At 38.8% G+C, this 24,660-nt stretch overlaps 3 protein-coding genes across 5 annotated transcripts in view; all 3 read left to right on the top strand.

Annotated features, from left to right (window-relative positions):
* Positions 1 to 2,725: 2,725 nt before the first annotated feature.
* Positions 2,726 to 8,479, top strand: LOC148344452 (MOB kinase activator 1A). 2 transcript variants are annotated; one of them, XM_088298236.1, is made up of 6 exons: positions 2,726 to 2,974; positions 4,334 to 4,500; positions 5,031 to 5,124; positions 5,921 to 6,054; positions 6,556 to 6,719; positions 6,954 to 8,479. In XM_088298236.1, exons 1-6 carry the CDS (start codon positions 2,961 to 2,963, stop codon positions 7,029 to 7,031), a joined length of 651 nt encoding a protein of 216 aa, XP_088154362.1. In that variant the 5' UTR covers positions 2,726 to 2,960; the 3' UTR covers positions 7,032 to 8,479. The 2 variants fall into 2 exon arrangements, with proteins under 2 accessions (XP_088154362.1, XP_088154370.1); XM_088298244.1 differs by having other exon boundaries at positions 2,737 to 2,974; positions 4,337 to 4,500.
* Positions 8,480 to 9,412: 933 nt separating this feature from the next.
* Positions 9,413 to 19,124, top strand: trafd1 (TRAF-type zinc finger domain containing 1). Of its 2 annotated transcripts, none has more exons than XM_088298225.1 (12): positions 9,413 to 10,591; positions 10,902 to 10,950; positions 11,035 to 11,170; positions 11,330 to 11,383; positions 13,362 to 13,794; positions 14,981 to 15,244; positions 15,330 to 15,394; positions 16,498 to 16,749; positions 16,950 to 17,082; positions 17,761 to 17,977; positions 18,084 to 18,141; positions 18,363 to 19,124. In XM_088298225.1, exons 2-12 carry the CDS (start codon positions 10,916 to 10,918, stop codon positions 18,399 to 18,401), a joined length of 1,686 nt encoding a protein of 561 aa, XP_088154351.1. In that variant the 5' UTR covers positions 9,413 to 10,591; positions 10,902 to 10,915; the 3' UTR covers positions 18,402 to 19,124. The 2 variants fall into 2 exon arrangements, with proteins under 2 accessions (XP_088154351.1, XP_088154341.1); XM_088298215.1 differs by having other exon boundaries at positions 9,413 to 10,657.
* Positions 19,125 to 21,066: 1,942 nt separating this feature from the next.
* Positions 21,067 to 24,660, top strand: part of smtnb (smoothelin b) — a 55,973-nt gene continuing 52,379 nt past the window's right edge. The window contains exon 1 of the mRNA XM_088298204.1: positions 21,067 to 21,438. Coding sequence (XP_088154330.1) covers positions 21,388 to 21,438 — 51 coding nt within the window. The 5' untranslated portion in view covers positions 21,067 to 21,387. The remainder of the gene's footprint in view (positions 21,439 to 24,660) is intronic.

Below are 24,660 nucleotides of genomic sequence, written 5' to 3'. Positions count from 1 at the left end.
TTCTGACTTGTTAACTCTTGTATTTACGTTTTTGTCCTCCCTCACTGCGTTAAGGTGATAAAAGCAGGACAATGGGAACTCCACCACCAATTAGTATATTCCGCCCCCTAGAGGTGGTACATGACAGAAAGTGGCGTGTCGTGAAACCATAATGGCACAGGTATGTACATTTTACCAATTGTACTTGCTGTCAGTGTTTTTTAAATGCTTCCTTGCATCAGCATTTGAACTGATTTCAAAAACCAATTGTGTATTATTTTCAAAACCTAAAGACTTTTCTCAGATACAGCAGAACCCCGAAAGTCAACCAGGGTAAAAGTCTAACAATTTAGAATTTCACAAATAGAGATGCCGTCATGTCTAGGATTAACTTCACAAATGTGTTCCGCTATTGTGTGCTTTACCTGTTTTGTGATTGCACCACAAAGGTACCGGTGATGGAAAAGAGAAAGCAATAATGAATAACTATACAGAAGAATGCAATTGTCAGAATGGGCAATACAATTTCCGTTCATCCGTACATTTATTTTCAACACTTGAGGATTGAGTCCTCAGTTAACCTTGCATGTGTTTTGCAGTGGGGTAGAATGCCACATTTCATAATTCCAATCATTCCTAGAAAACGTGACAATAGGAGTAAAATGTCTTCCTATTCCCTCTCCATCATGCATCTTGGAAGACTGAGGAGTAACCCTGCTTTATTTTAATTTCATTATACACTGCAGTGATGAACTTCACCCTATACTTTAGTTGCAATTCTTAAACAATTGCATTACGAAAATGCTTTATAATGATCAGAGTTCAACGATTTGGGTTGTGTTTCTGTTGACGTCTTCAGTGTATGGAACTTTACGAGCAAGATTACATTTGTCTGAAGTCATCCTAGATACATACTTGCAGCGTTGAGAGCAGGGTGGGGTAACTTTTGCACTCAAGGGACACATTTGATTTTGCAAGCAGACAGATGGGCGAGATAATTTTTTTCTCTAGGTCAATTGAATTAACTCATTAAACTAATTAATTTAACATATGCTATTATTTATAATGAATTTAATTCTATATCATTAATCGAAGTTTTAGAGGAATTTTAAAAAATGAACAAAATGTGCGGGTGACAAATGTAAAATTGTATATTCTGTTTAACTAATTTTAATAACATTAAGATTTCGTTAGTTTAATTATAATTCACCCATAATTGAATGAGATAAATGAATAAAAACTATAGATTAGATTAGATTAGATTAGATTAGATTAGATTAGATTAGATTAGATTAGATTAGATTAGATTAGATTAGATTAGATTAGATTAGATTAGAATGAATTTTAGGGAAAAAATGCAGTCCAACTACACACTGAGTAGCCCTTTAGTTAATATCCCAAAAATCTAATAATATATTATATATTTTTTAATTATTTATTTATTTATTTATTTATTTATTTATTTATTTGTATTCATGTTTTAATTATTAACCCTCAAAACACAATTCCATACAGTGTGGATGAGCTCAGAGTTAACAGTCTTCATGTAATCCATACAATTAATGCATCTCTAGAATGATAAAAATAAAATGTGAAGGCTGGCTGTAACGTGTTTTGCACTGACCAACCAGTCAGAGGACAGGAAAATGACGGTCTGGCCCTGGGAGGATGAATTTAAAATCTGATTGGTGAAGGAAACAGTCCCGTTGATTTCATTGGTTGAAATGGCAAAACGTATGGGATGAAATCTGATAGGACACAATAAATAAATAAATAAATACATCAGTGGAGGGTCGTCAAGGCCTTAAAGGCCTTCTCTGCTAACCTAACATAATCAAGAAAAAGTTCTCATATTATATCCTAGTGTTGTATTTTTAGGTGAGAGTTTTTATCCAATCAGAATTCAGCTAGCTTGTGTTGTCAGGCAGGTTTCACAATACCAGTAGCACGCACTATTCGTCTGCGGCCTTCAGGTATCGTGCGGACATCTGTTCGGTCATAGTCAATGGGCTTTCAGATTTGATAAACAGTTGCAATTAGCCAATCAGATCACGAGTTGGTTACAGTGAGCCGTCTCGCTGGCCGTATGCTGAAGGTGATGGTGATGAACACGTTTTGTGATTGGACACTTGAAGGAGCAGCGTAATGCGGAATCAACACACCCGAAAGTCGTAACTGCCGACCGTTCAAATATCTAAAATATATTCTTGCTTTTTTAAACCCCACTGGCCGAAGGAGGGAAAAGTGTGGATTTAATTGCAGATACACTTGTGAGGCCATTTTCAAGAGAAGCGGTTGTCCAACACTCACTCAGTACTGTGTAAGTGCGTTTCTGTCTATTATTTGTCCAGCAGTGGTGTCATAAATTATGGTATTATGAGGGGGATGTCTTCAAGTAGGAGTAAGTAGGATTTGACTGAAGGTGTGAAATGTGCAAAATGCAAGCCCGCCACTGAAACAAATAAATAAATAAATGAATAAATAAATAAATAAATGTTTTTTTTTTTTATCAAACACCCGCATGTACTGGAAGCAGCCGAGAAAACGTTACGGAATGAAAAATGGGTTGCTGGTAATAAATGATTACTAGGTTGTACAATAAGGCCAGTGCTTCAGGTAATATTTAGGCAAAAAAAAGCCTTGCTGGTTCACCACTGGTTGTTATTTTAGCGGTGTTATGGCTTTGGTGCTTAAAATTCGTAACGTTAATATTCACTAAATGATGAGTTAGGATGTCTTATGTCAGGCGTAAAACCCATTTCATCAGACGTCAGTGGTTTCAAGTGTACGCAACAGGGGGCGACAGTTTGGCCCTCCTGTAGCCAGAGGAAGAAGCTCAGTGGGTGCAGTTGATGTTAGCTGTTAGCGGCCAGCACGTACAAGACGTTTGAGTGGTGGTCCCTTGTCAAAGTAACAATCGCCATCGACTAACCGAGAGCGAGGAGGTTTAATCGAAGGACTCCGATAACCACTTTGCCAAGATGAGCTTTCTATTGTAAGTAAACTTGACAAACATTCTTTACTCGTGATCTCGTTTTGGTCATCGGCGCTTGCGGTTAACGTTAGCTCAAGTTCCACCAGGGGAAGTAACTCAAAGCAAGAAGACATCCTTGCTAAAAACGGCTTACCACCGTCGCAATGACGACTTGGCTTGAGGTACTTTGTAGTAAGATGTTGTAATCATTCATCGGAATACGTGGTATGTGCCTATTTCGAGTAGTCGATCAACTGTCACTTAATTATAACTTACGTGCTAGCTAGACAGTAAATGCTAGCTTGGAGTTGGGAAGCTCCTCTCGTCTGACGTGTGGATATTGTGAACATTTGTTTTAACGTATATATATCTATCCCCTTGGGTTAATTGTCACCTATGTAATTTTATTGTTATTCAGTGATCACTGTTTAGTTACTTCAGACAGCCTTTTAGCCGACTCACGACTGTGATCATCGGCTGTTGTGCAGTTCACGTTTACATTTACTTCTCATACATGAAGACCCATAAGCGGGATCTTTGCACGATCTGTGAACTGTATCACGAATTATGCCTTTACAAAAAACAGTCGTGCTCCGCTTTGATTATAACAGCCATCGTCGGACCATGTCTACTCGTGATTTTAGCTTGTAGAAGCATACTATTGAAGAAAAGGGCTGTTTCCAATATCTAAAAGAGGAATGTATGATACAGTTCGTTCACTGGATCCTATAAACAGTGCATCATCCAGTGAATTTTTATATCGTTTTATAGGATGACAATCTTCCTTTTACAATTTAACCTATTTATGGCATAGGCATATGAATAGACAAATTAGTGGAAGTTACTGCAAAATGAGGAGTAGATATAGAAGTTGTTTGCCTCATTTAATACACCTCTTTTCCACTCTTCCCTTTATCCAACACTAACCCAGTCACCATAAATTTCTTGTACACAAAATCCATACTTAATAGTAGCTCCCAAACAATGACAGCTGTGCAAATGATGTGGTATGCCCTCAATCAGTTACAATAACAATTGTGTAATTGATACAGAGAATGGTGGAAAACAATAATTAACCACATTGTGTTTTCTTGAGGGGAATCCATTTTGGAGGGGTTTATGTAGCCATCTAGTTCATCAACAGTGTAGCTCAAATACACCTACTAAGCTAATTAGAATGTTGACAACATTGGAGTACGCACATTATATCTTACTGACCTTGCACCACTTGTGTTTGTACTTAATCTTTCTAAGTTTGAACAAGACCTTGGGAACAACACTGTACTCTGATGCAACTGCCCACAGCACTAATATGAATCTTATAAAATCCCATTTCATAGCATCAGACAGCTGTTCAGCTCTGCTTGTGTTTCCCTCCAGTAGTAGTCGCTCATCCAAGACCTTCAAGCCCAAGAAGAACATCCCGGAGGGCTCCCATCAGTATGAACTGTTGAAACATGCTGAGGCTACGCTGGGCAGTGGGAACCTGAGGCAGGCTGTCATGCTGCCGGAGGGAGAAGATCTCAATGAGTGGATCGCAGTCAACAGTGAGTACATTGAATAAAAGAACTTGTTTTTGCTGATGCAAAGAACTCCTGTGTATCACAGAGATGAGTTCGAGACCCACCAGGTGAAAATCCACTGTATAAAGACATGCAAAAAGCATTTGAGAATTTAAACACATTTCAACTTATTCCTGTTACGTTAGCACGATCTCACTCTTGCTCGCGCAGATAAGAGACAAAGCGCTGTTTATTTGTCACTCCCAGTCGGAGTTTACTGTAAAATGGACACACACAACAAAAGAGAATTGAACAAACACCAAAACGTTTACACAAACCAAATGGAGACGGCAACCACCCAAAAAGGGTTAAAGTAAGAGCCTGTATAATAACTCATATAAACGATTGCTTAAAAATGCATGCTGTAGTGCGGGTGTAAATGCTGAACTGTGATATATTGGGGGAACACTGTATTTTACAGGCCTACTTTAGTACTGAGAGTTAAACAATTCATCTTGCATTTATTTATTTTTTTTACAACATTAGACTAACTGGATTTTTTTTCAATATTTCAGCGGTGGATTTCTTCAACCAGATCAACATGCTGTATGGCACCATTACAGAGTTCTGTACTGAAGCCAGCTGCTCGGTCATGTCTGCTGGGCCCAGGTAGGGCAGTAAAAAACACTGAATAATAGATTTTAGTATTACTGCCTCAAACCCAATGACGGCTTACCTGCCTGGACTTCACTGATATTTGGCTGCGCGGAATCTTAAGTGTGATACAGTTAGTTTTACTCCAACTGTACTTTATTATTTATAAGAACCAAGAATTAAATGACACAAACACTGTTCACAACACATGATTAAGCATTTTATATTACTGTGCTATAAATAAACATTGGTGTTAGGATTATGAGAGGGTCCTTGGAAAATTGTATTTGCCGTAAGGAGTTCCTGGACCCAATAGATTTAAAAAAAAAAAAAAAAAAAAAAAAAAACTCATCTAAATGATGCGTGCAGCAAATGTCTACACTGAATTGATCAAATGTTGTCTTGACATTTAAAATGATAAATGGGTTTAACAGCCAAATAAGTGATGACATGTAATTTTGCTTGAATAAACATGTCTGAAATGTGGCTTGCAGTCCACTTCAGACGCTTGCTGTTCATTGCTCAAATCTAGATCTGGCACTTCCTCTATCCACTCTTGCCGTGACAGTCAGCGTTTAATCAGGAGGAAGGGAAAAGGTCTCACTTCCTGCTCACAGAGCAGCTATCAAAAATATACACATACAGAAGAGAGAGTTGCATTTCCCATTCCCGTGCATAGTTTTATCTTATCTCCTGCCAAACAAAGTTGGTCTCAACTAAATTGATATGAAAAACTGTTTTGATCTTCTCCTGCATCTCAGTCCCTGTTACCTTAAAAGCTCGCTGAGTTTAACTTGGTCACTTTTTGCAGATACGAGTACCACTGGGCTGATGGCACCAATATTAAAAAGCCTATCAAATGCTCTGCGCCCAAGTACATAGATTATCTGATGACTTGGGTCCAAGACCAGCTGGATGATGAGACTCTTTTTCCCTCCAAGATTGGTAAGATCAAATTTTAACCAGGATGAATTTTCATTTTCAGATACATTTTTGCCTGATGAGGTTTGTATGAATTTCACCCTAATCTGTACTGCAAATGGAGAAGTCATCGAACTGATCAGGGTTCTTTGTTTACAACTAAAACAGTCATAAACTATACAATTTTTCATTCTATATAAATTAATGAGACAAAGGTAAGTCTGTGCTGTATTCAGATGGAAGAATGCATCATTTGACTGGTGAGCTGCATGAGGGCAGAGATTCAACTTCCTAGCACAAATGACTAATCTTGTGACTTCAGTTATATGGAACAGTTTAATGAGGTAATGTGTTAAAACAGTCCAACACTCGTTTAGTGAAGTTGGCACCATCTCACTGAGGAAAGTCAGTCAAACTGCACAGAAAAGAAAGGGAGGGTATGCATCAACAAAAACAATTAAACATTTTTGGGCTGTAGAGATTCAATCGTGTTTGCTCCAAAGTTAAGTCTGTTTCCCACCACAGGGGTTCCGTTTCCCAAGAACTTCATGTCTGTGGCCAAAACCATCCTGAAGCGCCTTTTCAGGGTTTATGCACACATCTACCATCAGCATTTTGACTCTGTGATGCAGCTGCAGGAGGAGGCTCACCTCAACACCTCCTTCAAGCACTTCATTTTCTTTGTCCAGGTGAGTTACTGTAGCTTGTGCACTTCTACTTACTGAGATGGTGCAGCACGGTGTTCTTCTGCAACTATCTTCTTTTGGCTCAACAATTATTGTGATAGAAAAACAAATTGGGAAGAAGCTGTTGGCAGATGGTTGAGACAGTAAATTAGTGGTTTTAAAATGGAGTGGTTTTGCTTTTTCTATGTATGCTTACCATAACCACAGCTCAGACTGGTTTATTTTTGTTACCTGCAGGAATTCAACCTTATCGACCGACGGGAGCTCGCTCCTCTGCAGGATTTGATCGAGAAGCTTGGTTCCAAGGACAGATAGACATGACATCACACTCCTCACCTTACTCTTATGCTTTTGAATACTTTCTTTGTCATCACTTTCTCTCTTCTCGGCCTCTGCTACCTCTGTGACTTCAGGTGTCAACTTTCTGTGTGTGCCTTCTTCTTGTCATTCCTCACAGCTGAGCATTTGGATTGTACTATTTCTTCTTCAACCCCCCCTCCCGTTTTTTTATTTTTTTTGTTTTGGGTTTGAATTACATTTGTGTACCTGGTGTAGTCTTTGCAGGAGACAATTTAATAAGAAAAAAAACATTTGTTTACTTTTTAATTGGACCAAGACATTTTGGAAGTGGAATTGAGACATGTCCTCTATTTTTTTGTGTTTTTTTTAATGCTGTTAATGTTGTTTTTACATATTCATTCATTCATTCATTCATTCATTTTTGACTGAACAGATATCCAAGTATTAAATTTAAATCAATTACTGCTTTATAGTTTGTGCAAAGTGAAACATTTTTAGAAGTTAATAGATGAACCAAACCACATAACGTATTTTCAGTCCAAATTGAAGACAGTTGATGTCATGTTAGGCAATACAATGCATTGACGGGTGATTGTGAGAAGTCTTTCACATATATACTGCATTTCTTGTCCTTTTTCCTATTTTTCATTAGTATAGTAAGTAAAATACAAGATACAGTATAGGGCTTCCAGTAAACAGCTGTATAGTGAAAATACAATATAGAGAAAAACTTTTAATGCAAATTTGTATTGGAATTAGATATTTTTGTTAGATTATTTCTATGGTGCCGATCATTTGTGGAACTCTGGATAGTTGTGCGTTTCCTCAGTGTTGGTACTTATTTTCCTAGAGGTTAACTAATTGCCTCTGTGCGCCAAGTGGGCAAAAATATTGTAAATATAATGGTCATTATCCATTGTTGAACTCAGGCTACAGCAGCAGGGCTGTGTGTACTGCCATCTTTTTACTAACGATTCGAATGGATGTTTTGACTGCAAATGGACCTTAATTCCTGACACAGACATTTAAGAGCATCAGGAAACAGCAGCCGCCATCTGCTGCAGTAACTAGTCATCATGTTTCAGTAATTATGAGTAGACATTCCTCTTTTTTTTATTTACATGCTCAAAATACCCTTGTTTTATTTAAATATTACAGCAATCATGTCAAATCGAGTCCCATGTGATTTCCAACCACACCACATTTCATATTTTTATACATGTAGAATCAGAGAGAGAACAAGGGCTTGTGATTTAATTGAGGCTTTTATAGAATCCTTTGGCAGTCATTTTGAGTGTCAGGGGATGCACAAATGTACAACTATGTACCGTGTCCAAATATTTGCTGTAAATAAGATAAGCCTTTTTATCTGAGAAAAGCTGTGCCTTTACATTATTGAAATGTCTTCATATGACTGTATTGGCAGATTTGAAGCTCAATAAAAAGTAATAATAAAAGGACAATTCCATGAGTTTATTTTGTGTAAAATTTAAAGTGCATGATTAATTGATTTGGTCACTGAGAAACCCCCTTTTAGCCGCATCAAATGTTTTTCGTAATTTTACTCCCCAATTTACACATGCAGTATTGTTTAATTACAATGTTACGTAAAGAAATACATTAAAAATAAAAACGTAATTGTGATGTGTGCCTATATGACACTTGTAGTTCTCTGGGTCGCGCGCTGCATTTTGGATTTTTTTCCGCTACCGATTTTGAATACTGGGGGCAGATCAACCTCCCCAAGCAAAGACGACGTCAAGCCAGCCGTCACTGCGAATTTTAATTCTGTGCATCACGGTGCATTACGGTAATGCACTGCCAGTGAGCGCCGTTTGTCAACTTTCAAAATAAAAGTGAAACCAACTATTCAATTCACGTTAGTGGTTTGGATTTAAAAAGATTAAAGAACTTCTATGCGGACAAGCAACCATGAGTTCACCTAGGGCGGATCCAAACTTTCTCAGAATTGCACAAAGAAATGTTCTGAAAGAGAAATTAAATTTAACTGCACCAATGGCTGACGTGACCCCTGATCTTAAAAAAATCATTAAAAATGTCGTTTCCGTTTTCCCGCAACAAGACCAGAGCTGGCGCACTCTACTCCATTCCATTTCATTTATTTAATCAGGTTTCATGTGAGCCATTGGTGCAAAGTTAACGTTATTTTCTCTTTCTAGCTCAATTCAGAACATTTCTTGGTATAATCCTGAGACAGTTTGCGCCCCATCTCCTGGGTGAACTCATAGTTGCTTGCCACAGAGTTCTTTAATAGCATCTTTTTAAATCCAAACCACTAACGTGCATGTATTAAGTTGGTTTCGCTTTTATTTTGAAGGTGGTCAACGGCGCTCGCTGTCGGCGCATTGCCGTGAAGCACAGTATTAAAAATCGCAGTGGCAGCTGGCTTGACTTGGTCTTTGCGTGAGGAGGCTGGCCTGACCGCAGACTGAGAATGGGTGTCAATGTAGAAAGCCACGTAGGACCATTTCAACCGCTGGAAAGTTGATATTTTTTTTATTTATTTAAAACCGTGTCGTTGATTCTCCGTGTCTGACCGCCCTCTGCTGGGACACGACATTTATGATTTTTGAAGTTTTTACTGGCATTTCCTATTCCCAGTGAATGGGGATTTTAATGCTTACAAGAACGCACACGCCGTTATAAAATGTGCTTGTAACGTACCGACTGTAGTTTCATGTGATATGTTGCATTACGTCGTTGCCGAGAAGCTTAATGTTTCTTGTAAATCGCTAATTTTGTAATGCGTCACAACTCCGGACACTGCCAGAAAAACACAAATAGTCTGAATCAATGTGTGGTTTTGCTCACATGACGTGAGTGGAGTGATCTGAAGCAGCACTACTCAGCGAATTAATCGCCAAAGTGACATACTACAATAACATTTAACTCCAACAATGCGGAAAAGTTTCTCGACTAAAGAAAAAGTTATAGAATATATCACATATAAAAAATAATTTAATATCAAATGGTCCTCAGTGTTGACTATAAAGGTATACATTTGCGCAACAATATATTAACTGCCAATATAAAACAAAATTAAATAAAAATGAATAAGTGCCTAGCTATGTAGTGTTCTTTATGGATTAATAAAAAAAAAAAAAAAACCTTGTAGTTGGATTCAGCGTACTCATCGTTACAGCATATCATACGTGGATCGCCTGCGAGGCAAGACACTGGGCACACTAAGTAAACATATTTACATAGCAGAGAAGAAATTGAATGATCGTGTTCGAGTTCTCGCTAGTTAGCCTGCGTCTGTGAATTTCTAATTTGATCTATACTGTTATTTCGAAGGCAATTGTCCGTCATGATTGCTTTAAGAAGGACTGCCACGTCACTTCTTATACCTGTTCCGGTTGACAGAAATCTGAATATGCGATAGCTTCTTGGGTACGATAGTCAGGCTAGTTTTTTAGCAGCAAGTTAGTTAGCATTAGCTCAGGCGAAGCTACAATAAGGACGGTTGCTAAGCTACATAGCCTTGCTGCAGGCGTCACTTGGAACCGCCATTTATATTTCATGTGTGGTTAAAAGACTCCCGCTGACTTAAGGTGAAGATGCTTGTTTTTCCTCGTTACTGAAGACCGCCTCGGTGTCTGCTAACGTTAGCTAGCCGGGTAAGCAAAAGTGAAAGAACTGTCAACCCCTGTCATTTTCTTATGTAAATGCATGACTGTCGTCTATTATTCAGTTCTGATTATTGCCCGGGCTATACAATAATGTGTATGCAGCAAATTAAGAAATCCAAGCTACCACTTCAACAATAGACCGTCTTTTTATTACATTCTTTTGGTCCCAATATGTGATTTAATTCAGCTCATTGCAAAAGCTATTTGTAAGTACTGTTGCATTTAAATGCAGGATTCAGTAAGACCATGGCAGATGAAAATACTCAGTTCTGCGGAAACTGGTAAGTGTACAAGTCATGTCAATCAAGGATTCACATTTTGTGGTGAATAATGTTTCACTGTTAATTCTACTTTTTATTTTGCAGCAAACATGACATTCCAGAAGCAAATTTCACTACCCATGAGATCCACTGTCGAAGAAACATTGCACTTTGTGATGTGTGCCAGGAGCCGGTACCACGCTCAGATCTGCAAGAGCACAAGCAGCAGGAGCATAGCCAGGTAATACATTTTAAGAAGCCTACATGTGTAGGCCACAATGTATATTACGCTGGAGTGCTGCAATGTTCTTTCTCATGTCAAACACAAATGAATATTGGAACAAATCTGAATAATCATCCATTTTGCACCCCACCACCCATCCCGCCTTTTTCATTACAGATTACTTGCAAGTGTGGACTCAAGATAAATAAGAATCAAATGGAAGTTCACCAGGTATTTGTGAATTCAGTTTTTTTAGAATTATGACCAAATGTGTTTTAACAGTGTAACCTTTTGTTTTTTATGCACCTCACCAATCGATTTAAAATAATACAATCGGTTTGTTATTGAAGTCTAGAGTAAAGAAAAAAATAGAGCATTTACCATTTGGGAATTACTGACATTTTATGCCCGTATGTAGTGCTTCCATTTTTAGCGACTCAGGACAGACATTTTAAGGCTTGTATAAAAATCATTTAGACCAAAGAGTGTAGCTCATGGACCAAGGATTTTTTTTTTTTTTTAATGGTATTTCATTTTTTGCTGCAGCTGCCTTCATTGCGGCCAATTGTCTTTTTAGTAAGTGAAAAGCTTGTGCTATTGAGGGATCAGGTTACTGACATAATCATAGAATAATATTCAATTTCCCTAGTTGTCTTCAAAAAATATTGCGTTGCTTTAAAAGTATGTTTTTTTCAAATCCGGTTATAGTCTGAAAATTATTTTCCAGAGGCTTGAAATAAACCCAATGTGAACAGCTAAAGTGTTAATCTATTTATAAAATGTATGAGTCATAGATGGTCAAATGAAAAGGCTATTGTCAATATACATAGGGGCAAAATTCTGCAGAGTGCAGCTTCAAGGGGATGTTATGGAGAGTATTTAGAGCACATCTCTGTATTAATTAGTGAATTTGAAAATATACAATACATAAATGTGTACAAAATGTGTGTTTCTCTATCAATTTAAACTGCATTCATTACAATTGCAATGTACGTATTGAAAAATAATTGCGAATACAATTTGAGCTTTACTTTAATTTAGCATTCACTGCATTCAAACCAGGACTGGACTTGCATGTAAAAAAAATGTCCCTAGACCTTTTTTTCTATTGTTTTACAATAAGCAGCCATGTCCCCCATAACTGCTTACTACTGTGAGCCAGCAGCAATGAACTGTAACGTGAGATGAAGATGAACCAAAAGTACAACAACCCACTGTTTTCTCTGCTCAGACCTAATTATAAAACAGAGTAAAACGTTTTTTTTTTGTTTTTTTTTATACTGCGCGTCGCTCATAGTCGCAAATAAATAGAACAACTATCCAAATACATCAGTACATAAAAAGCAAGTTCTCTAGACCACACGTTATAGTGGGTTGGTTTCCGACTTTGTCATTGGGAAGGTATTTAAGGTAAATATACACACTTCTGTTCAGCTCTCAACTTAACATCCGCCTGCTTATTCTTCTCGGCTCCTTGTTTACACACGCAGTACTCATTTAACGAATGGGCACTCCGCATACATGCATCACAGCCGTCGGTCACACACAAGCTGTCACAATACACGCCACACACCGCTCGTTATTCAAAATGGATTGTAATCACACCTACCTTTTTGCGAACCATTCATCTTAAGCAAAACGGGTGAGAAAACAGATTTTCGAAGTGCTTGTGGCAAAGAACACTTGTCGCCACTGGCTTGAAATTCTCTCCCTTTGCCGGAACTAAATTGGTCCATTTATGTGCCCAATTTTTTGTTTTAGCCACTCAAACAGATGCTTCGCAGAATGCCTCACAGAACACCACATAGCGCCGATGCATTTTGCCGAGTAATGCAACAACAATGGCAGTTAGCAGTATATTGGCGACTAGCGACTCGCTGTTCAGTAAATTATGTAATTCCCAAAGAATACTGGAGATTGCTGAACTAAAGCATTTTTGTTGTTAGGAAATTGCTAAGGATCTAACTATGATTCTAGGACGTTTGCGTTAAAAAAAAAAATAACGCGAGTATTCTTAAAATAGATTTATTCAAAATACTATTGGTCAAAATGTACTCTTGTATCCCATCTTAGTGGTTTCATTTCAAACTTTGTGTGCGTGTGCGTACATGCCTCAAGGCAACATTATGAGGGCCTTCACAATCCACATACTAGAGACCCTAACTGTAAATTCAGTAATCATTCATTTTCTCAACCATTCCTCCTGCAGAACTCCGACTGCTCTCAGCGACTGGTGGCATGCCAGTACTGTGAACTGGAGATTGCGTTCAGTCAAGCCAGAGAGCATGAGGATTACTGTGGAGCTCGCACTGAGCCGTGCCCACAGTGCAAGTGCAATGTCATGCTGAGGGAAAAAGCCCTGCATCCAATGTTATGTGGTAGTCCCACGCTGTTGCAAGAGAGGAACAACAGCTACTCCAGTCGCAATCCGGCAGACCTGCAGCCGCCAGGGGCCTGGTTTGAAGGCCACTCCATCCGAAACCCCCTTAGAACCGACGAGCGAGGCCCAAAGGAAAACAACCTCAGTGCAGCAAAACATCAGGCGTTTCCCCGCACTTTTGAATCCACGTTTTACAACGCTTCAAGACAAGGCACCGCAGACTGGAAGAATGTTGCCCCGAGGAATATGACATCCAGCCGTTGTGAGTTGATTCCTCTATATAGCCTAAATTTGTCCTAGTGAAAATTGAACCCCTCTTTTATCACAGACCTACCCTCATCGGGACACACACACACAGACCCATTGTATATATTTGTTTTAATTTTACCCCCTCACACTAATGTAACCTTTTAAAAATACCATATTATCAGAACATTAGGCGCCCCATATTATTCGGTGCAATAGCAATGAACAGATCTATTTTAAAATAGTTTTATACACATAGTGCATTATTTTTGTGAAGCATTGTGTTAATTAGTTTATTATTACTGTACCGCATGTTTTGTTGATAGATTTAGCACTTCTGACCGGACACGAAATATCGGGGAATGGCGCCTTTTGTTTGCCATGCAACTACACAGGGATTTGATTTGAGCAGAGAACAGGAGAGGATCCTCTGTCAGACGGAGAAAAAAAAAGTGTGAACATCGCTAATCGATCTGGAATCCGGTGGTTGTCTTATTACTTAGGCTAATGCTAAATGCTATCTCAGTTGACAGCTCAACAATTGTAAAGAAGTCAATGCAGTGATCCTTATCCAACCGTTTTTGCTCGGTGCCGGCAGCTATTAGAAGCTGGCTGTGTCTTTATCTGGTGTTGCTGTCCCACATTGTAACATTGGGATGATGTCACCAGAGGAACTTATCTTGCTTTTGGTCTGACGACCGCGGCATTCAACTTGTAGGACTACATTTCCTATGATTCTTAGACATGGTAACAGGATGTAGTTTCAGTTCTGGTATGATGAAAATATAGATGCCTTTAAGCGTTTAGATGTGATGAGAGAGAGAATGCAAACATGAATGTGAAAAACAATAGGAAGCAATTTAACTTTGTTTACCTCTCTGCCACAGAGATGGCAATGATATAGTCCTACAATGTAACAACAGAAATGAGTCACACTCACAAAAGCAGGAGGTAGTTGGAGTTCCAGGATGATGACAACATACCCCTGCTTGCAATTTGATTCAAATGCGGATGCAAACTGAATTTAATAGAATTGCTTAGTCCCTGTTCTCACTTACTTGCTCACACAGTTCACGACATAAGACAAGTATTCTTGTTTCAAAGCTGTTTTTTTATTCCCTGTTGAATGTTATTGTAAAAGTGAAATAAACCAAGGGTCGACTAATTAACTCAACTGTTGTTTTTTTTTTTTTTGGCTGCAGCTGAACATAGCGACATCCTGAATCGCAGCAGTGCGTGGCCACTTCAAGATGAGGATTCATCAGGCCTGGACTACATGCTGGCCCTCAGCCTGCAGACAGACGGTGAGTCCATGGCTGGTGGTGGAGAGACCAGTCTGTGGAGTGACATCTGGGACCACACAAAAACGTCCAACAGCTCCGTCGGCTGTCAACTTCCTACATCCAACAACAACTACCCAAACTTCCCCTCACGCACAAGTGCCCTTCTCGACCGTGATCAAACCGGTACGGTACTTAAAACCCATCCACGTCGTTTCTTTCTAACAGTAGCTGGTCTATACTTGACAGCAATGTAAATGGTTTCTTCCAGACATCATGCTTCCCTGTGAGTTTTGTGAGGAGCTGTTTCCTGAAGAGGACCTCATTTTGCATCAGGTTTGGTGTACAGTGAACCCTCGGTTATCGCGAGACCACCCGGGAAAACTGAAAATCCGCAAAGTAGCGGTGCACCTTCAAAAATGCTTAAAAAAAAAAATAAAAAATATATATATACGGGTAGAGAGAGTGAAATTCATGTTATAACAAAAAAACAAAAACTAATTATTATTAAAACTTATTTTTTTATTCCCCAGCCATTATTTTTGTATTTATTCAATTACTTCTTTTTGTATTTATTTAATTACTTCGACTTTTACCTGCTGGTACGCCGTCCGGTGTGCCCCTTGAAATGAAAGGTGGCATTCTTCATTTATTTATTTATTCATTTATTCATTCATAACTGACAGCCTCGCACTCCGCTTGTGCCCGGGCGGAAGAGGTGCTCCTCTTCGGCTTAACTGTGACACACGCCCGCCCTCCTCCCCCGGAGCTTCCATTCGGTTAAACTTAGGGGCCGCTTGACACCGCCCGTGCCCGGGGAAGGTGTTCCTCTTCGGCTTAACTACCACGCACGCCGGCCGGTCTCCTCCGGAGCTCTCGCACGGTCCCGAACGGAGCGAAATGTCGCCCCGCTAGTGCCCGGGCGGAAGTTGTTCCTCTTCGGCTTAACTGCCACGCACGCTGGCCGGAGCTCTGGTACGGTCCGAACCGCGCAAAACGTCGCCCCAAATCGTGCCCGGGGGAACGTGCTCTTCTTCGTCCACTCTCCTCTTCGCCCACGCTCTTCTTCGGCGCACGCCGGCCGTCTAACCGCTCCAGCGCCCTGTCGTGCCGCTCGGCGAAACTACAATGCCCCCGAATATTTTTTAGACCCGCGAAGCACTGAACCCGCGAAAGGTGAACCGCGAAGTAGCGAGGGTTCACTGTATTTATAACAACATCGACCCTCCTCACGCAAGTTAGAAAGCTAACTAATATTTAATAATGGTAAAATGGGGTTGTGTCGAAGTTTCGCTCTAATTGAGACTCCACCAAAGAAATATCAACGTGCTTTGACCTCCCAGGATCTTTGGTATTGTCTATTGCGTGTATCATTAAAAGGAAAATCAAGTTCTTAACGTCTTCTATGCCCCCTGCTTTATTTGTCTATTGTCTTTCAGACTGGCTGCAGCCCGGCATCCGCTTTTGCGTCCTTTAGCAAGCAGCCGCCGTCCCCACCGAAGGAGGTCAGGAATGCAGCGGGAATGATGCGCAGCCTCCCTAACACACTGGCCTCCAACATCCCCACCTTCCCAGGATCTGTCTCGCCAGCTTCCTACAGTCCACCAGCCAGTCCACTAGAGGGCGACGTTGTGATTCCATGTGAATTCTGTGGCGTTGCCCTGGAGGAGGCTGTTGTCTTTCATCATCAGGTATGTCACTCCTCCGGTTGGTTAGACAACTCCAAATGATCAGATTCCTCCCTGTTACATAGTGACAAAATGGCAGTGTCCTATTTTTACATCAGCTTCATGTCTTCTGGAGATTGTAAAGTTAATTTTAAAACATGATTGTGAATCACAGCAATAGTGTAACTGTGATGTTATTTCTGTGTACGTCTTTTCCAATGCAGGACAAATGTGACATGCGCCCTCAGACCGCCTTTCCACTTAACAATATAACAAAAGCATCTTTCAAAAAAACTCCTGTCAATGATGCGTTTGGACGAACTTCCCCAGATTTTCACAGAAGAATAAAGCACCAAGGTAATGTTCTCATGGTATCTACAGTATTCATTCAGATAGATCATGGATGCTTAGGGAATGGAAAGAAGCATTTGCTGTATGGGGGTAGGATTAATTTTGCATTCCATAAAATGTATTTCGCTTAATTCTCTGACGGTGGTCCCCAACCTTTTTCCACAGCTGACCAGTTCATAGAAGTCTGTTACTTTTGCGCAGCGGGGGCGGGGTTTGGCGTCGCCTCATATTGTGCAAAGTGGGCTCCATACGTTGTTGTTTTGTATGTTTTTTACTCGTTTTGCTAACTTATGGGTTTAATATTAGCGTAATGCAACCGAGACTTTTTGGCATCTTGACATGTATCAAAAGTCCGATGTGACAGAGAGAAGCCGGTCACTTTTAAAAAAAATAATAAATAAAATAAATAAAAAATTTGGAGCCCTAAATATTAAATAAACCAGAACTACTGCAATTTTACATGTTTTTCTTACAGCTGTGTGGCCCTCCGCGGCCTGATCCAAGTGGCCCGCAGAGCGGTACCGGGCCGCAGCCCAGTGGTTGGGGACCACTGCACTAAAATACAGTGTTACTAGAAATTTTATAAAGCATCATATAATTCTAAAACCTGAAAACAGGGTGGATTTACAGTTTATTTCTTGATGGATTGATTGGTTGGTTGATTGTTGTTTGTTTCACATAAAGTTGACTTCTTAGATGAAGACCTTGGATTAGATGGCGACGCCCCAGCAGGACAAAACCAAAGGGAGTGGCAGAGAGGCTACATTGGGCGGCCGAGTCAGCGAAAAACATCCAACTGTGAGGTTTCAGCGCAGAACAGAACTCAACATGGCAGGGAGCCGGAAGGGGCGCTGTCGTCAATCTTGGACTCTGACAAGCCAGGCTCTGACTATCTAAAGGGGTATGCACACTAGAAACGTAATCATAAATGTAATTATCTGAACTTTTGGGGCTTTAATACAATATGTGGGAAGTGACTTCCTCTTTTTCCCTTGTGTGTCAATCAGACTACATTCAACAGAGAACAAAGAGGGGAGAGGAAACAGAAGGAATGTTTTTACAAAGGTACAGTTCAAATTTAAGTTCCATCAATTTCCTTTGTTTGGGGTAAAATCTTGTTAAAGCGAAACATGCAAGCACACGTTTGTCATTGTAAGCTGTCAGTTTAATGGTGGAGAAAAACAGCGTTTAAATTCTTTTGAAGGGTGGATTTTCCCTCTTTAGAGGTTAGATGATTTTATTTGGCACTCATTTTTGTTTTTCATTGACCTTTCTCCCATTCACAGCTCCCTAAGAAGCAGAACGAAGACCAGCAGGAGGAATGAGATCTGCAACATGTGGCAAGAAAGATGTTTATTCGCTCTCTGCTTTTTGTTTCTGTCCATGTTTAAAAAAAAAAAAAAAAAAAAAAGTTCAATATATCTGATAAGTGCCTGTGTCAGCAGCAACAACACTTTAGCAATTAAAGGGGATTTGATTTTGCTATGAATATTATACATTTCTCTCAGCTGATACTAAAATTGTTTTCATTTGTTGTGAGCATTTCTTATTCACCATCCCTAATTTGAATATTTCTTCGTGTAACCTGAATACACTTTTCAGTTGGTCTGTTTTTATACTGTTGAATATTCTTTAGTACTTTAGCTAATAGTTGACGGATTTCATCGTATCCTTAGTGTCACGTTTCAATTACTTTTTCAGCTGTCTCCTGTTCCGTCTTCATTTACGTACGTGTCATGTTCAGCCAAACAATAAATGATTTACAAATAAGGTTTTATATCAAAGAAATGCAATTACATTATGCTGTGTATTCATGTGCCACAAATGACTGAAGATCTGCGGCAAATCATTTCTTAATGGGGTTGATTAATTCTGATTCAAATGTGTATTCCTGCCAGAGAGGAGCGAGTGAATGATGGAATCTCCTGGTTTGGTGTTTGTTCATGCATGTTGATAATCATTCTCTGTGTACTGCAACCATGTCAATGCTCTCAACTCTGTGACTCTCTTTGAGTGTTTTGTATTGTCAATAAATGTTCTCGGCTTCACATTGTATTGTTTTTACTGTGTTCCATTTCCACTTCAACCATTGGTGTACTGTGATTTTTTTTCCCAAAATAATTTACCGAATGGGTTAAATAAATTATCAGGATCAAGAACATAAATAATGAAAATAAGCTGTGCGACTGCTGTTTTTGCAGATACACAATAAATAGTGCCCAAACTCAACTTGTGAAAAGAAAGAAACTGTGCTTAGTGGCTGTGATCAGCCTCAATTATTTGCATTGGGGAAGAAACAATTGTGGCTCGAGAGAAGATTAAAATTACTACAGAAGTGCCATTCACTGGAAAAATTGCAGAATTAATTCTGTATGAGACCAGATACTTCATACAGTGTGTTTATAATTGTCTTTTGTTTTTGTCATCGTTTAATGAAAAATTAACAATACAATTCTTAAATCCCTAGTTCTTATAACTACATTTGAAAAATAATTTTAAGATGTTTACTAAATCCTGCTTAAAAATAGATCACCATAAAACCAATGTATGAACTAGTCTGGAGTATTCACTACTGTTTAAATTCCAAGAAAACTGTTCACACTATTAAAAAAATAAATACAGTAAGTTTCATGTATGTATGGTATCAAAGAAGGATGGAAACAGACAGTAGGAAAAGTAGGATCTTTGAGTTCCAATGTGTCTCAGTGTTTTGAAATGGTTTGGGGAACGTTACAATGTTGAAGGAGGAATTTTTGAGGCTCACCAAGATGATATCTTGTTGTAAATGAATGTACCATAATTGAAATATACAAAAGTGGCTGAAATACTCCCATTCCGTTTGGTAGAAAAACAGATATTTACAATTAAGAAAAAAAGGATATATATATTTTTTTGGTTTGTGTGTTTTTTTTTAACTAATCAAAGCTAGCTAGACTTAGGTGTTTATTCAATCAAACTATTTTTAACAAAACAAAGAGAATTACACACTGTTTTCAGCATGAATGGGAAACTGGCATTTCTTGTTTTTTTGGGGTAATATATAATATATAATAATAAAATGGTCCTTTCATTTATTTCATTATTTGAAAAGCAACTGTCTTGATTTACAAGCATGGTCATTGAATGAATTAAAATTGTATCTCAAGGCACAAATATACTTTTCCTTGTTCTGCAACAATGACAAAGTTGTAAAGACATACACTGTATAATTTTGCACGTAATATGGTCAAAAGTACATGAATATTATATAATGGAGAAGCTGAATAACAAAAGCAATTTAGCATATTTTTATTGAATTGCATGTCTGCTTTTTTAAATTTGTTTATAAGATTTATAATTTACGTGATAATCCAGTCAAAACAACAAATGTTAGGTTTATCTGGCTTTCACTAAAACAAAAGAGACATATCCCCTCTAATGGCAGTTTTATTGTTTGACCTGGCGACCCGAGATTTGGGACATTAATCACTTCCCATGCAGAACTCTTATGTTTTATGGAGAGCTGTCTGAGCATTTATGCAATATCCCTTCTATGAGCCATAAGAAGACACTTGTTTTTGATTTTTTTTGTGTGTGTGGACCAATAAAAAGAAGTTTGAAAGGTCCTAAAGTTTAATAAATCAGACACTGATGGCATTTTTTCAGTCAGTTTTTTTTTTTTACCCAAAAATGCTTTGCGTTGGTGAAGGGGTACATGGCTGAAAAAATATTTCACAGGCGGTACATCACTAAACGCATGTCACAGTGGAAAGCAGGTAGTCGGTTAAATTGTTGTTCTAGTGCACTTTGGATGAAGGAGGACAAATAGCGCACAAGTATATGGACACAGTGAGCGCACTTGTATGATATCGGATCACTGCCAACCATTTTACGGGAATCAGTTTGAGCTTTGTTTTATTTTGTTTTGAATGGTTGTAGCACTGCAAAGAGTGGTGCGCTGCTGCGCTTTAAATACGCGCCGAGAGCAGCAGCCTGCCCCGCAGGGGGGCGTGGCTTGCACCGTCCACTCTGATTGTGCAGTTCAAAAAGCGGCCAACGTTTCCCGGTGAGTGAGCGTTGTGGCCTCCGGCAGCTTCTTACTTTCACTCAGGACGCCAACCTGAAAAATGTTCAATCATTGAAAAGCTCCGCTTTGGTTTTTATTGTTTTTTTAACCACAGTATTCACGTTAATAGAAAACACAAAAAAGCGATAGAAGACACTGGACCAAGTCTGCTTGCAAAGTCGAGCAGGTGGAACGTCGTCGTCGGGAGTTTAGATCGAAATCTCAACCAAGTCTGACTGAAGCCGGAGAGTGATAACATTTGCAAGATGTCCCAGGAAAGTTACGCTGCCCTGGACGAGTCCTCCCTCCGAGCTTTGGTGAGTACACACGAGGATATTGTTTATAACAGCATCAGCCTTCGAGGCTCACTGACACCTCACTTGGAGACGTTGTGAAATATATTGTATACTTATCACTTTTTTTCTTTTGGGCCAAGCCACTTATTTTACATTATACAAAAAAATGTCACACTGACCCCCAAAAAGTGGATATACAGATTAATATCATCTTCTGCCATCTAGTGGAAGCACGTTTAATTGTTCTGTTTGTCACAATACGTCGCTGGCATGGAGAGAGGAGCAAAGATGCATTATTTGGAGTAAATGTGTTTTGGATCAATTACGTAAAATAAGATAATTCATTGTGGCAGAGCCGATGAACTCTCAAGACAGTGATGGGGAACTCGTGACTTTTGTGTCTCGAATGCCACTAAACTTCACATTTTGTGTTGTTTTATTTTATTTGTTTACATGCAGTCAAGTATAAACATTATTATGAACGTGGGTCATTGTTTTCCAACAGTCATTCCAGTCACTAACGAACATCAACTAAGAATCAACAAAAGGGATTTTTGATTATTATATTAATATTGTTGAATCCTAATAATTTATATTTTTTCCGCTACATTTTAATGGTGTCTTACTTTAAGGTGTCATTTTTTGATACATCCAAAACAGGAAATTAAAGTTTGTAACATGTCCATCAATCCATTTTCTATAGCGCATTTCCTAATTGGGGTTGTGGGTAAACTGGAGTCGATCTGCTGATTTTTGACCTCGACGTGAACAACCTGTAATCTTAGCCAGTCAATTGTTGGCTAGATACAAACAATTTAAAACAATTTAGAGTCTTCAGTTTACCTCATATGCATATATATGAAATATGCAAGGAAGCCATTATGCGCATAGAAAACCCACACAAGAACACGCAACCTCCTCAGAGGGAAACAAATCAAGCCTCAGAACAGTGAGGTACATGTGCTGACCGCTAGGCGCACCATGCTGCATTTGTAAAATGTGTTTATTTTTGGTCTGAAACAATATTCACACTGATGAGTCATGTGAAACTGAAGCATGTCTGGATTCTTTAGTTTGTGCATCGCTTGTAATGGTTGAGTAATCACATGCTGATTAATCAGTACAGTAAGTTCTTTGCTGTTGTGTGACTCCACTTCACACTTTTTTTTGCTCAGACACGACGTCACTCATCAGTCATGATGAAGTGTCTTTGGGTTTTACCAGGTCTTGCTTTATTGGCATTAGTCATATCATGAATATATCGTGAGCAGTAGAGTCCAACATGATTTAAAAAAAAAAAAAAAATTCCAAACGACACCTGGACGAGATGGCAGGTATTTCAGACGCAGCATGACTCTTATTCCTCCAACACACCTCACGTTGTTGCGCAACATTTGCAAATTAAGCATTTGAGAGCCAATCCACTTCCTTGAACCTTTTCATTTGCTATCAGTGACAACACTCATCAATTGCAACATTTTAACAAACCTCAATTACACGAGCTGTATTTAAGTTCCACCTTTACAAAGATTATAATGCTCACCTTTGAGTGACACTGGTGGAGGAATTAACCTAACAATACAGGTGAATGCCCGAGGTTGACACACAATCTGTTTTCAGGATGATCGTCAACCCAATGATTTGTTTAGATTTTGCCTTAGGACCTAAAGGACATTTCACAATAATCTGCTCCAGGGTCAAACTGTCACCCTCATAAATCCTTTTACTTTTTACTTTTTTTTTTTAAAGTAACATTTATGACTGTCATGCACCTGTGAAAAGAATTTTACTGCTCTAATGCTACATACTTTATTTATTGAGGACTTTAGAAATAAGAGTGCTGTACACGGAGTTAGAAGCAGACATTAATTCAGGCCGGGGCCGGTACATCAGTGTAATGTCAATTTTGTCACCACACTTTTAGGACCATCAATAAAAGAACGGGTTACAATCGTAACAGCACACAATTTTATTTATTTAGAAACGGTTTGGACCACATTAGACCAAAAATATAAATTCCTGTCCTATTACTGCTCCTCCTACTGCTTGATGTCATCAAAATGCCCCTCTTCTTGTTTTGGGGATGGCCTAAAATCCCTCCCGCTGGCATGTATTCCGTCGGAGTAATCATCAGTCGTCATTCCGCCAGCGAACACGGGAATAAAACACTAAAGCAATGTCAAGGGTTATGCAAAGGCAAATGGGCTGAACGATATTGGGGAAAAAAATCCAAATGCAATTTTTTTTTTTTTTTGCTCAATATTATGAATTAGATTTATGTTGCAATTATTTTTACAAGGTCCTCTCCATGTTTTTTTCACAGCACAAGTCATAAATCTGTATTGTAATAAACATCCGATTTTATAACTTGGATTATGTTTTCATACAATAATGGTTCTTCTAGTTTTAGATGAAGAATGAATCTACTTGAAAGATGGCTTATCTATTTTAACATCAACATCAATCAAAAACAAATCCATCCATCCATCCATTATCTCAGTCGCTTCTCCTACAAATGAAGACAGCCAAAATGATGATTGTTTGTCATTACTTGATCTTTTAATTGATAGGGTGTCACGGTCACTTGTAATGCATGCTGCTGCTTAGCTTTTACTTTGAAAACAATGAGCGTTCAAGTAACTGAATCCGTTTAGAAAGGTTTGGTGAGTATATCATCCCCTTTTGTGTGATTGTTACTTAATTGTTTTTTTTAAATCCCTAAACAATGACCAATAAACTAATTTGTGAAACAATCGAGGAGGGGAAAGGGTTTTGTAATACACTTTAATGCAAAATTTAAAAAAAATATATCTGATTCACCGATGGAATAATTGATTCTAAAAACATTCCATAGTGACAGGCCTAGAATTTTGAAAAGTCTTGTAAGCATTCACCACAGCAACGCAACAAAATTCCACCAAACAAGTGTGAAGTAATGAGTATCGAAGTCAATAATAAATCACTCAAACTAATGTTCTTGTCAAATTGACTCGCGTCTCGCAGTATGTCGTCATGGCTGGTCGACCTTTTGTGGACGAGTGTCCAATTCTATGTGACTTCTGGACACTGTATGTCCGATATTGGGGTTGTCGTTTTGTGTCGTGTAGAACTCGTCTTAATTTAAAAAATTTCTCTGCCACATGCATATTGAGTTGCAACCCGTGTGTTGGAAAATTAGGAAATAAACTTTGATTAAAAAAAATACATTGCTCCTACTAAAAATGACAAGCTTAACACGCATTT

Source organism: Idiotropiscis lumnitzeri, chromosome 1 (assembly GCF_059441095.1).
Source record: "Idiotropiscis lumnitzeri isolate Australia: NSW breed Sydney's pygmy pipehorse chromosome 1, RoL_Ilum_1.0, whole genome shotgun sequence".
NCBI classification, from domain to species: domain Eukaryota; kingdom Metazoa; phylum Chordata; class Actinopteri; order Syngnathiformes; family Syngnathidae; genus Idiotropiscis; species Idiotropiscis lumnitzeri.
The sequence above is the reverse complement of the archived record's forward strand: the minus strand, read 5'-3'. Positions and strand labels throughout refer to the sequence as shown.

Coding starts and splice junctions, on each gene's coding strand:
- LOC148344452 (XM_088298236.1), top strand. Junction 5,125..5,920: donor GTCATGTCTGCTGGGCCCAG/GTAGGGCAGTAA, acceptor CACTTTTTGCAG/ATACGAGTACCACTGGGCTG. Junction 6,720..6,953: donor ACTTCATTTTCTTTGTCCAG/GTGAGTTACTGT, acceptor TGTTACCTGCAG/GAATTCAACCTTATCGACCG.
- trafd1 (XM_088298225.1), top strand. CDS start 10,916: ATGGCAGATGAAAATACTCAGTTCTGCGGAAACTG. Junction 11,384..13,361: donor ATCAAATGGAAGTTCACCAG/GTATTTGTGAAT, acceptor TTCCTCCTGCAG/AACTCCGACTGCTCTCAGCG. Junction 15,245..15,329: donor TCTCGACCGTGATCAAACCG/GTACGGTACTTA, acceptor GGTTTCTTCCAG/ACATCATGCTTCCCTGTGAG.